Raw genomic sequence first — 13,124 nt, 5'->3', positions numbered from 1 at the left:
CCTATTCGTTAAATAAAAATAAGGAACGCGGTAGGTAGGTAAGTACGTTCTTTCTGGAGTCGTATTTATGTGTGAGTTTTCACTGTCAAAAACTTTTGATTGAGATTAGTGCATGAAAGGACACGTCTGTCAAATTATACCCTTAATATACTTCACTAACGCTACATTGTATAGGGTAGGTAGTTCATATTCCATTTTGCTAGGTACCTGTTTTCTAAGGTCATCCTGCCCTATCCTTGCCAAGATTAATTCGAGAGCTCATTTACTCCACTTTTCATCGATTCTGATTTTTTTACCCGACTGCGCTAGAAGAAGGGTTATTTGCTGATTTCTTTTGCTTGCTACTTTTGGACTATGTCAATTACTCGTACTTTGGCCTTTTGCACTAAGGTGTTTAGTACCGGGTTATCCCAAAAACTCACTGAAAACCAGCGCCGTGGCCTTCGTCACGGCATATGCTGAGTGGCATCTTGTTGGTGAATGGGTGGCACTGCTCAGTTTACTCTTGTTTTTATTTTTTCTTCTTCCATTATTATGTGCCACTGTCATGTCTATGTAACTGCCTTTATTTGTGTGATGATGTCCATTGTAATAAAATTAAATGTATCTTTCTTTCTTTCTTTCAAAAACTACAAATAACTTAAGCATTTTACCAACCTCCACCGCAGGTAGCCGAGCACAGCGAGCCCGGCGTGGCCAGCCAGTGGTAACGAGGGCGGGAGCACGTAGACCCGTCACCACCGCAGACGCCGGCAATTGGCAATTTTGCGACTGTATCGATGCAGCATCGCGAGTTCGCGACTTCATACGTTCGGACGCGGTATCAGAATTGCGCGTTGTGACAACTGCTGTCGCTGCGTGGAGCTTTGGTGTTTTGCGCGGTGTATAATGTGTAGTGGCTGCATTCAGCTTCTAATGCGGCTAAGTTGCCGATTGCCGATGCTAAAATTTAAGACCATTTGTGCTGTGGCTGTGGCTCTAACTAAAGTCATTTTACCAACCTCCACCGCAGGTAGCCGAGCACAGCGAGCCCGGCGTGGCCAGCCAGTGGTAACGAGGGCGGGAGCACGTAGACCCGTCTCCACCGCAGACGCCGCACTCGTCAACCCGTCGGGTCGATCCGACCCGTAAGTCGCACCCGACGCGCTGTGGACAAAAATACATGATGAGATAAGGTAAAAACAAATTAATGTGTGATGTATACGGAGCTGAGACGTGGTCGCTTACTATGGGCCTCAAAAGAAGGCTCAAGGTCAAACAAATAAGAAAAAAAATGATCGAATCAGAAATCAGGAGATACGTACGAGAACCAGTGACTGAAATAACCCACAGAATCGCTAAATTCAAGTGGCAGTGGGTGGGGCACATAGCTCGTAGAGCTGATGGCCGCTGGGGCAGGAAAGTTCTTGAGTGGCGACTACGAGTCGGAAGACGTAGCGTGTTCAGGTCTCCCACTAGGTGGACCGACGATCTGGTGAAGGTCGCGGGAGGTGCCTGGATGCGAGCGGCGCAGGATCGGTCTTCGTGGAAATCCTTAGGGGAGGCCTTTGTCCAGCAGTGGACGACTTTCGGCTGAAACGACGAAGCGGGTACAACGGGGTCCACGCGTACGAAGTCGCAAGCGGCCGCTAGTTCAAAATAAAAATCTTTATCATTATAGGTCTAGTCTACTGCATAATTATTGAATCAGTTCTCAAAGTATGGGAGCGGCAGGTCACAAAAAGGTTCTTTCTGTGCAGCTCCCTTAGGTACCTCAAGTACTGATGACTGAGTTAAGACCGTATGTACGCCTTTTCCTGGGCAAGTGCCCTAGTATAGTATAAGTATACTATACATGTCCCAAATATAGATTTCCCTACCAACACTTCGAGACAACATTGGTGCTGAAAAGAAGTGGCGGAAAAAACTCATGCCCGTTTTCACCATCAATCCCTAATTTTTAAGTGACCCCTATGACACCAACATTCCTGTTATGTATTACTATGGTAATACATAATAGGAATGTTATTATATATGGTAATACATATGGTATGTTATATACATATATGGTAATACATATAGGGGTAGGGGTCTCTTAAAAATTAGGGATTAATGGTGAAAACGGGCGTCAGTAATCTTCACTATAAGAAGATTCAAATTTATTAATCTGGTGACCTTTCGTGTATCAATGATTAATGAGGGTCATAGCACGTCATAGCTATGTCAGCAATCTGACTTGTATGTAACCCTTGATCCCTGACGTCGTACGTCCCTCTGAAGCTCCAAAACATATATTTTTCCAGCCTTTAATATCCTAACCAACTCTGAACAAAATGCTAACCAATCCATAACATTCTTCACCACTTTAGCCAAATCGGCAATGGTTGCGAATTTATGCTCCAAAATACGAAAAATCAGTTCTATCTACCGTTATAAATTACCTCTATATGTACCAATGACATAGCTCATCACTTATTCGTAGTCTCTGAAATCGAGTAGAGAGTCGCTCCGCACAAATGTGGTGAAATACCCCGATTATCATAATAAAGTAGGGTGCTCCGTCCCTTTTTGGTCCACGATCTGCCCGAAAGTGCGAAAAGGCTGGGTAGTATCGATTTTGCTTTTATTTTTATTGGCATAGTAATGTATTTTAAATGTAGGTTTCGCTGTTAAAATAAAACATTACAGTGGTTTTTGGCTCGTGAATATGTGATGGGCTTTGTCTTTTTAAGATGTTTTTAGTTCGGTCGATCTAAAACTAACTGGCTATTTCGAGGACCGCCGATATCGACCGACCTGAATGACTTTGTTGCTGCCATAAATAAATAAGTATGATACAGATAATGGGTCACTAAACTTTGCCCAATCGCCCGGAATTAATGGAGTACATTATTTATTGCTTGGTGTAGGTATATAGACCCGCTTGAGGCCACATAGAGTGAATTCAATAGCTTTTACTGTGGGTTACTCCACGTTATCCTATTGTAATTTTTAAGGTCTGAATTTTAAAGTACAGCAACGAGTTCTTTTATCATTTAGGTTGGAGTACATTTTCTGACAAACTTGATACACCACCTTAGCACCAGCATTTAGATCCATCTTAGGATGATTGAGACCGCCACAGTATAACTAGTTCTCTAAATGTCTTCAAGCTTGCAACGTCCCAGCCAAAGTGGACTACAATTTGTTATGTGAACTTCTTGGCATTCGAACTTATAACCTTCAGATTGAGAGCTCCAGCATCATCATCAGCCTTTTATAGTCGTTCAGTGCTAAATACCCGCCACTTTACCCTGTTTTCGGCTTGTCACTTCTAGCTTCTGGCAGCGACCTTAGTAAGGAGTCTCTGTGCAATGGAGGGAAGTCGAACCTTAACTTCGAACTCCTCCTATGTTCTTCTGATCAATTTTGTTGTGGGTCCAACGACAGTTTAACTTTCCCCCGGGACAAACTTGACCTTCACTGGTTGGGTTTTTATTGGCGGTCAAGCTGTAGATCCTGGCTACACAGGAGTTGCAGCGGTGGGAACGAGAGGTGGGAATAGTCCCGTTAAGTCGTCATTTTACTTAGCTGGAGGTCGTCCTACACTACACTTGTAGAGTCCTGAGGATCTAATCTTGTGATCTTAGGTTAGATGGACAATAATGATTAAATGCAACTGTAGGTAGCCATGTTAGGGCACAATGATAGGACAGCCCAGCGTAGCCCTCTTATTGCGGACTAAAGGAATTTTGTGGTAGTTACCGTAGCCAAAAGCGGCTTGGGCTATAATGACTTAATATTGAGTAAAATCATAAAGAATACAAAGTTTCCTGCCTAAATTACGAAACACGAAAAGTACAATATTTGAATTTTACAACGGCCCTAAAATTATGCCACGTTACTGGTACACCCCCGTTATGAAGTCGCGTCGAGTGTGTACCGGAGCGGCATACATCAGGCGCTCAACTTGCGCTGCCTTACGTACCGCCATAGAATATTCATGGAGAACAATGTGCTGGCTTTATGATTTTACAGATTGGGAATTTAAAATTTAGGTGCTTGGTTTCTTAGCGATACCCCGCAGACGTCAGACTTTTAGCCGGCCGATAGTTGGGTCGGGCTGTTAAGCCTAGGGCGCAGACCACCGACTTTTAGTTGGCATATAGGTAGGCCCAATTCTAATTTGTATGAAGAATCGGCCGATACCAAATCGGTGTAATGTGCGCACTTTCATACATCTCCATACTGATCAACAGCCCGACCCAACTATCGGCCAACTAAAAGTCGGTGGTCTGCGCCTAAGCTTAGTCGGCCGATAGTTGGGTCGGGCTGTTTATTTATTTATTTATTTATTTATTTGAACACCAACAAGGTTACATTGAGGCTTCACAAAAGTAACTATAAAAAATGACACTTGTTAAATGCAAACTTAATTATAGGTGAAAACATCATGCGTTAGAGACTAAAGCAACAGCAATTAGGGGTTAAAAACTGAAAATATTTAATATGGTGTTAATGAGTATGGACATGTACCTATGTAATGTAATGTGCGCATTACACCTATTTGGTTTCGGCCAATTCTTCATACAAATTGGAAGCCGACCAAACCATCGGCCGGCTCTGGTCAATATTAATTTGATTTCGTATTTTTAGATACTTTTCAATTCAATAGAGACTTACTCTGGAACTTATTATAAGTTCTTATTAAAATATTCATTAATAACTTAGAATATTTCTTTTTAGTTAGTTCTATTTAGTTAGATATTACTTTAATATCTAACTAAATACTTAGCTACTTATTTAAATTTTGTTTTCTGGACTACAATTCCCATTAAAGAACATTATGAGAAAGTTTTCCAAATATACCTAAGGTATTCATTAATAAATACTTAAATCGCCAAAGAAATATTCTAAGTTATTCATGAATATTTTAATAAGAACTTATAATAAGTTCTAGAGTAAGTCTCTATTGAATTGAAAAGTATCTAAGAATACGAAATCAAATTAGTTAATGTTGTTTGATAAAATTATGTACCTACTAATTGATTCAAAGTAAATAGTTGAAATATTGGAATGTATTTTAAAACTTTTTTGCAATTAATATGTTTAATGGAGTGCCATTCAATGAAGCAATAATGTAATTATTGTAATTTTATGCTACCATGATTTATTAGGAAAAAGACAAATAGTATAGACCTAGAAAAATCCTCGATACAATCAACCTTATTTAAACCGTAACTATAACAATAACCGGTGTTTTTGTATGGAGTTCGATAGATTTTTGACGTTTGTTCAAGTTTAAGTAAAATGGTGCAAAGCCTTAGTTTCAAAATAACTACTATAGTAGTTATAATAGGAATAGGAGAGGAGGTAGGTTCCCCTATTTAAAAAAAATCCTTGTCATTAAGTAGTTCCACAGGCCTCAGACTTCAGAATTCCATCAACTGTCCATTGTATCTTTACACTCCTGATCTCACCTGCCATCTCTTCCCACCTGCCCTCCACACTTCTAAAATAAAGTCTCCCGGTAAACTTCCCAAATTAGTATTCGTCCGCCATTCCCCGTCAGATTATGCAAACGACTCGAAAGTTACCACTTAAATAATATATAAAATTATGCAAAATATAACCAAGAAAGTCACAGGCGATTTTTGAGTTTTATCCCTTTTGAGAGCTTCCTTTGAGAGCTTCTGACGTGACTCGCCGACTCGGAATAAGTTCAAAAGTTTCTAGGGTCATCGTTATAGGCAATATTTTAAGATACCGCCGCCAAAATAGGTCTTGGAAATTCCCTGATCGGAGCTTTTGAATTCTTAAAAGGACAGCTGGTAAGTTTTTGGAAAGTTTCACGGTTTACGACAGCTTCAGATTTAGGTTTCGATCTAGGAAGAATCGTTTGCTGAAATTTTTTGAAGAACGTTAAGGATTGGACTGGAGCTTGTAAGCAAATCTCTTTTGAATGGCACCTGCTGAAAAGTAGCCTAGCTTTTAGTTTTAAATTAATATCTAGGCGATCAAAGTGGCTGCTTTCGGGGACTGGTCAATCCAAGTTGTTCCAATTTATGTATGCGAGTCATTTCTACTAGTACCTTAATATGTAAGTCTAGATATTAGCACGTCACTACCTTGTTTAATATACCACGCAATCTTGTATACCCATTCTTATGATACACCATACAAGAATGCATGGTAAATTCAGTGAACTGCTCCTGAATCGAATGTACCTACTACTACTATTTCTATTTATTTATATTAACCGGCAGACAGTGGTGACTGAGTTTGTTGCGGCGCTTCTTCTCAGCACTTGCCAAATGTTGGTCTCGAAGCGCTGGTAGGGTAAAAAGATTATGAGACATGTATAGGCTCCTTAAGAGCATATGACGATTTGTAAGAACTATTTATTAGTCTAAACAAATAAAGAAATTTTGACTTTGACTTTGACTATCCAATCATTAACAGACATTTCTTCGATCACCAGGATCTCGGAATATGTTGTGTTAGATTATTTAAAGCGATTTTATAAAGGCTTTAGCTTGCAATTGCAAATCATATTCTTTATCATCAAAACTTATGTAAATCACTTCAGTTTGCCAGTCATTTCTTCTTCATTGAATTCCTTTTATGTTCGACTGACTGTCACAATCCATCACTTCACCACCCTAGGCATCTCCCAGCCTAAATCACCCCCAAAATTGTAAGCTCTAAAGCAAATTTCCGAATAATCTACCCTCGACTCAACGAGGCATTTGCGTCAGTACCAAAAGGACGTGCTCTGGGAATCCTTCAAGCAAACAAAGACCTCTCTCTGCTGAACAAAAAAAGGTATTGAAACCTGGTAACACAATGGCGGATGCGACCTGACATCATCAGGGAATGGGGCCGCGAAATAATAAGGCTCGGTTTGGGCGCAAGATGGCGGCGGAAGCGGGATATTACTCAAAATTGATCCCAATCTCCGACGCCTGATTTGTTTCTATAGCACCATGTTTCTTTAATACCTTTTAACTGATTATACATTAGAGCTTTTGGAAGCTCTAATACTAGATTGATACTTTAGATTCCTAATTATTGGGAGTTAGGAATCTAAAATATCAATCTATTTGAAAATAAGGACCGTTTCTCCCGAGGGTCTTGTGCCAAACTGGTGGCACAAAAATGTATGCCAAAATATACTAATTTTATTATATCTTGACTAGAAAAAATCCAAAATGCAATAAATTGAAAACAACTTTTGTGTATTTAGGGCGAAGTTTAAGGCCAGGGCTCTTGGAATTATTATTTAATACTATAAACGGTATCAACTATCCTACTGTACGAACCGAAAGGCGTAGTATATGCAGGCCTCCACCGAGAGGACCGACGAAGGGGTGAAGGTTGCGAGAAACGCCTGGACGTGGGCATTTTAGAACTGATCCTTGTGAAAATTCTTCTAGGATTCTTTCGTCAAGCATTTGATGTCTTTCCGTTGAAAAGGTATAAAGAAGTTCTAAGTCTCGAGGACCGCTTAGGTGATCTTATCCATGGGTGATCAAAGGACACCAAAGAGTCGCCTGGAGTCCACTTTGATCACGTAGGTGATAAAATCCAGGTGATCAAAGTGGAATATACCATTGAAAAGGACCCAATTTAAACTCGCTCCAGTCCGTGACTTGCACCATAGCGCACAGCGTTGGTGCTCGGTGCGCCTTTGTCTAGCACGATGTTTGCTCCCGTTTTTAAAATTAAAACTATGTGGGCCGGAATTTGAGCCACGCTATTTCGTTTGCCCTTGATGAAAAATGGCTCAACTTTGAATGCCATGCAATAGCAGAAAATGTTGGATTTTGGGATTTAATCCTTCTGATCTGTCTCTTTGAGGCTCACTTTGTCAATGCTTTGTATTTGCGATGGCCTTTTGAGTTTCCCGTTTTCTGGTTTAAAATTTTCCATTCACATTGATACTTTGGAAATCTTGGCAATATTTTCAAATATTAAAGTTTTATAAATATTATAAATTTTGCAAATGAAAAAAACTGAGTAGATGATTTTTTTTTGCAACACTTAATGCAACAACATCAGATGCTACAGTGATTAGCTGGATGTACCGTCGTCTGTCGCCATTTCGCCAAACAAATTCTAAAGATTTAACTATGGATCTTAAATACTACTACCGAGTCTATTTTGGTTCCTGCAAGGATTCTACCATTATTTCGGGTTTACAAAAGACGGTGGAACTAACACGATAATTTATTTATATCCATCTTGTTAGATTTGCGTTGGTGGTGAGACGTGTAGGCGTCGATACAATGAAAATTTGGCCAAATATTACGTAGGCAGTGTAATATAAAGTTATTGTGGATAATAATATAATTTCGTAACAGTTAACTTTTTAGAGATAAGGCTTTGAAGGTCAGTGGATCACAGCATATATTGGGGTAGTTATATTTTTATAACAACCGTTATGCTCAAGGATAATTATTTATAATTAGGTACCTATTTTTTTTAGAAGTCCTATAACTTACTCGTAGTTTAGTCCCGTTAACCCCTCCATGGTAATATGCGAAATATAGTTACTTGTTTTACGAGTGGGTTCACCACAACAATCCCGCAGCCTTTCTATTATTTTTTTAAAATACATTAAGCTCTACATTCTTATATTTTAGACTAGTTAATTACTATACGACTTTTTTCTTTTTTTAACTATTTTAAAAATAAGTTTTGCAACAGCTCAATAAACTTTTGATCCCTTCGCGAGTATCATTCTCACTCGCCAAGAAATTGTATTCCAGGCGTCAAAAGTTAAGCGCTGTCAACCGCTCCAAGCAAGCCGCATCTCGGCATTTACATACCAAGTCTCGGGACATCGGGAATTTGATTATCATTTCTAAAACACAGCGATGTTTGCGAAGCTGTGGGTGGAAATTGTTTGATGCAAATTGGAACGATTGAAAGTCTTCTTGGATTTGTTAATTGTTTTGTATATCGTACTTATATAACTTTTGAGTTACACACTTGATTTACTTCGGTTGCTAATGTCCCTTGACTTCCACCTGGATTGCTATCCAAGTCAAGGGACTTTAGTAAACCGTAAACCCCACTATTGGAATGCCAGGTAACACTTTAAAAATCATGTTAAGTCGCTGGTTCATATCCGGCTCGAAGGACCAATGTAAAGAGCAGGTGTTGACTTTATCATGAAATAGTAAATAATAGTTGCTGGTGTTGCAATTATACAATTTATTGACTCGCTCACAATATACGTTAATAGCACAAAAACAAGAAGAATGTTGCTAGTAGTAAAAAAAATAAAATTTCGATGTTGCCAATATGAGTGTTCGTGACCACAACAGATGCTTTCGGTGTCACAACAACTGAGTCATTGTCATCAACACTAATAGGAAGAAGTTGTAATTCCAGAAGAAAGAAGGTAACCTAATGATGCTTGCAACTACAAGTGGATGAGTGGAACTGTCATTAGGATCTATAAGTATAGATGACCCACACTGAACTGTCCCACCAAACTCAATGACAGGGGGGCTCTACCATCGTTCAACTAAATGGTTTCCAACATGGCGAAAATCGGAAGCAGCGATCCGGTATTGACGGTGGCGCCCCACTGTCAATGTCATGGATAGGACAGTTCAGTATTTTGAAACTATAACGATGTTGACTACATGTGGCGTAGAATTTCCAAGGATTCCATTTAGCCTTAAGCTAAAGGCTTATGTCTTCTAAAATTCGACGCCAGCTTCACACCGACTCGACATCATTTTAATATTGGCTTTTTACAGAAATACAAACGCTACCTTAATTCCACCAACGCTATTTTATTAACAACCTTGTGAAATAACGAGAAATTGTTGCTAAATTTCAAATTTAAACCAAAACACAGAAGAAATAAGCCAAGTTTGTAATTATAATCAAATTTGCCAATGTCTCGCCGCGGAACTTTGACTATGCAAATTATTTAAGCTTCCAGAGGCTGTGGCTTGACTGCCAGCGATTAGAATACATTATTTGGAACTGTTGACGAGTTTGCGATAGTATGTTAGCTAAAGGAATTTGAGAGATTCGGCTGGTTCCAATATTATTTTCAACTTAATAATTATCTTACGAAAATTCTTGGTAACTAAGTATGTAGTAAGTAAGTAAGTAGTGTGAAAATGTAAATTGAATATTGGAAGGCGCTGGTATTACGAAATGCAAAAGTATTAGCAATATAATAATAGCCATAGATATTTAATGCCAATTTAATTAGATGTATAGTTTAGAAAAAGGACTGTGTTCAAACACTTGAACCGACTTTTCAAGATACATTGCGAGTCTGTTTTTCACTTGAAAACTAGTACCTACACTTATTGTAAAGGCTAAGCAAACGGGCTATCACAACCACTACATCGGCCAGCACCATACCTATTTAAAAAAATGTATGCTGTTCTTTAATTTTATATTTTTTTATTAAAAAGGAGTTCATTTCCGGTTTGAACAACACAGCTGTCAGTCAGGCCACGTCTGAAATGGCTTGATTGCCAAATGAGTGAGTAAAGATTGTTCCTGTCCTAACGAGGCAACTTTGTTTCGTGCTGGGGTTGAGTGAATTTGGTTTAGACATCTTTAGAAATGTTGGCCAAAATTTTTCACCTCAAAAAAGTATTAATATTTATTTTTTTCTAAAAGCCGCCGTTGCAACTCCTGTGTAGCCAGGATCTACAGCTTAACCGCCAATAAAAACCTAATCAGTGAAGGTCAAAGTCCCGGGGAAAACTGAAAAGATTAGTAATTTGCCCTTGTTACCCATCGTAGTAGCTAATATTGTGCTAGTAGTACGAGTGAGTCACCACAATAGTCCAGCGATGGCGGGGTTCGAGCCAGTGTTCCTCGTTCCTCAAGTCCTCAAGTCGGCCAGTTTGGCACCTACACCCTTGGGTTATGTTCGCCTCAATTGTTCCTAACATCTGCCTCAGGCTCAGTAGTACCTCTCCTCTCTTCAGAGTGTGTTTAAAGACCAGTGGGACACCTCTGCTTCATCTGCCCCCTAGACAAGTTGCACTCTTTGAACGAATCGAAAATCGAATCCGTCATGACTCCATACAAAAAAGGGCCTTTCGACCATTTTTCGACTGGTTTGCGAATTTATTGTACACCCCACAGGTGAAGCTACGTTTCAATACTTTTCTTTTTTCTGTAGGGTTAGTATCCCTAAGTATAAATTAAAATGTACTAACATTAAGGAACCTGATATCCGAAAATTATTTGAATTTGAAAAGCTTATGAAGTTTGAACTTTACCTATAGCATAATAATAACGAACTTTGTAAAGGTCAGATTAATCTTACAAAGCGCTAAAGGTCACATCTCGCAAGGAATTCTAAAGATTTTCTCTCAGTTTTCAGCAACCTGCAATGCAGAATTGGCCCGCATGCAGTTGCCCCGATTGCAAGCATCTTCATCTTGTTTGAATTTATGCGGCAACACTGTGATATCTTATAAGCACAGATCACCAGAGAAGCTAAATATTAGCTTTCTGTCTCAGCATAACTGAAGCAAGAGCGCTGCTATAATAACTTACTTCATTTATTTTTGCTAGGTCTCACAGAAAAATATTTTATCACGACCAAAATCACTTTATTTATACCAAAAGCACTGCCCTTTTAGTATTATGATCTTCAAATTTTAGTTAGGCCTTCAAGGCATGGTAAATTGGCATCTGGGTAATCTCGCTTCATCATAGAAGGCATCTGATTTTGCATCCTCCGGATGAGATTATTATCAAGAGCCCATCATCATCATCATTTCAGCCATAGGACGTCCACTGCTGAACATAGGCCTCCCCCAAAGCTTTCCATGTTGATCGATTGGTGGTGATCGAATCAGAAATGAGGAGATCCGTAGGAGAACCGGAGTGACTGACATAGCCCGCAGAATCGCTAAAATCAAGTGGCAGTGGGCGGGGCACATAGCTCGAAGAACTGATGGCCGCTGGGGCAGGAAAGTTCTTGAGTGTCGACCACGAGCTGGAAGACGTAGCGTGGGCAGGCCTCCCACTAGGTGGACCGACGATCTGGTGAAGGTCGCGGGAGGTACCTGGATGCAAGCGGCGCAGGACCGGTCTTTGTGGAAATCCTTGGGGGAGGCCTTTGTCCAGCAGTGGACGTCTTTCGGCTGAAACGAACGAACGAACGAACGATTGGTGGCGGCTTTGGTACAAATCTACACTGACTGTCTGGGTTATGGGAGCGTCACGGGACATAATATGACAGACCATACAAACATACTGATGTCTCGCTGACATAATGACGTAACAAAAATACCTTCCCATGCCACTCCCATACCCCGGATACTGTCTGAGTTAAACGCTAGACCATAGTCAATATTACAAGAGAGTTCCAATGTTCACAAGAGGGTAATAATCGATAGAATCCGCTAAAATAGAAAATCTTTCCACAAAATTTTCCTGGAATCTCCTTAACAAATATTTTGCAGTCGGGAGAGTCGCTGTTTTTTTTTTGCTTATTTCTTAGAAACTCCAGTTAATATGCATGCTTTCGCTATTTTTCTTTCAAAGAATGTTGTAACTTAATACGGCTGAGAAATATTCCATCATATTATCAAAGTGTTCTTGGAGCGTGCAATGTTAACGTGCACTCGATTATTCTTTGCATCGTTGTTATAATATTTGCTATGGATACGGGTATTTCTGAGACTGTAGTTGTTAGTTGATTAATTTTTAGTTGATTGTTTTTCTGTTATTGTTGTATCTACCTGAGTCTATTAAAAAGAAAGAAATAAAGAAAGAAACATTTATTGCCATGGACATGACAAAAGACAAAAATAAACAAAAAGGCAATTAAGACAGAGGTAACACATAAAACATACAATGGAAAAGAAAGTAAACTGAGCAGTGCCACCCTGTCGCACAGCGATGCCCATCGCAATGGGACCTCACTCAGCATATGCCATATTACACTAAAAATAATTTTGATTGTTTATTTGTATTGAATAGGCTCCAAAACTACTGGACCGTTGTCCGTTATTCACCATTATTAGAATCCTACGTGATTTTTGATGAACATAGGCAGTACAAAGTTCAGTTTTTATCTTGAATGTAACAGTAAATAGACCATGTACTGTAATATTTTTGGAGTAAATAAATATCATTTTCATTTTTACCTATATTAAGCATGC

At 39.4% G+C, this 13,124-nt stretch overlaps 1 protein-coding gene across 1 annotated transcript in view; it reads right to left on the bottom strand.

The window, feature by feature from the left end:
- Positions 1-823: 823 nt before the first annotated feature.
- The window catches only part of LOC135083170 (ADAMTS-like protein 3), a 428,341-nt gene continuing 416,040 nt past the window's right edge, over positions 824-13,124 (bottom strand). Inside the window, exons 9-10 of the mRNA XM_063977905.1 lie at positions 1,002-1,146; positions 824-942 (exon numbers count right to left, since the gene is read on the bottom strand). Coding sequence (XP_063833975.1) covers positions 824-942; positions 1,002-1,146 — 264 coding nt within the window. The remainder of the gene's footprint in view (positions 943-1,001; positions 1,147-13,124) is intronic.

Source organism: Ostrinia nubilalis, chromosome 23 (genome assembly GCF_963855985.1).
Source record: "Ostrinia nubilalis chromosome 23, ilOstNubi1.1, whole genome shotgun sequence".
NCBI lineage: Eukaryota > Metazoa > Arthropoda > Insecta > Lepidoptera > Crambidae > Ostrinia > Ostrinia nubilalis.
The sequence above is the reverse complement of the archived record's forward strand: the minus strand, read 5'-3'. Positions and strand labels throughout refer to the sequence as shown.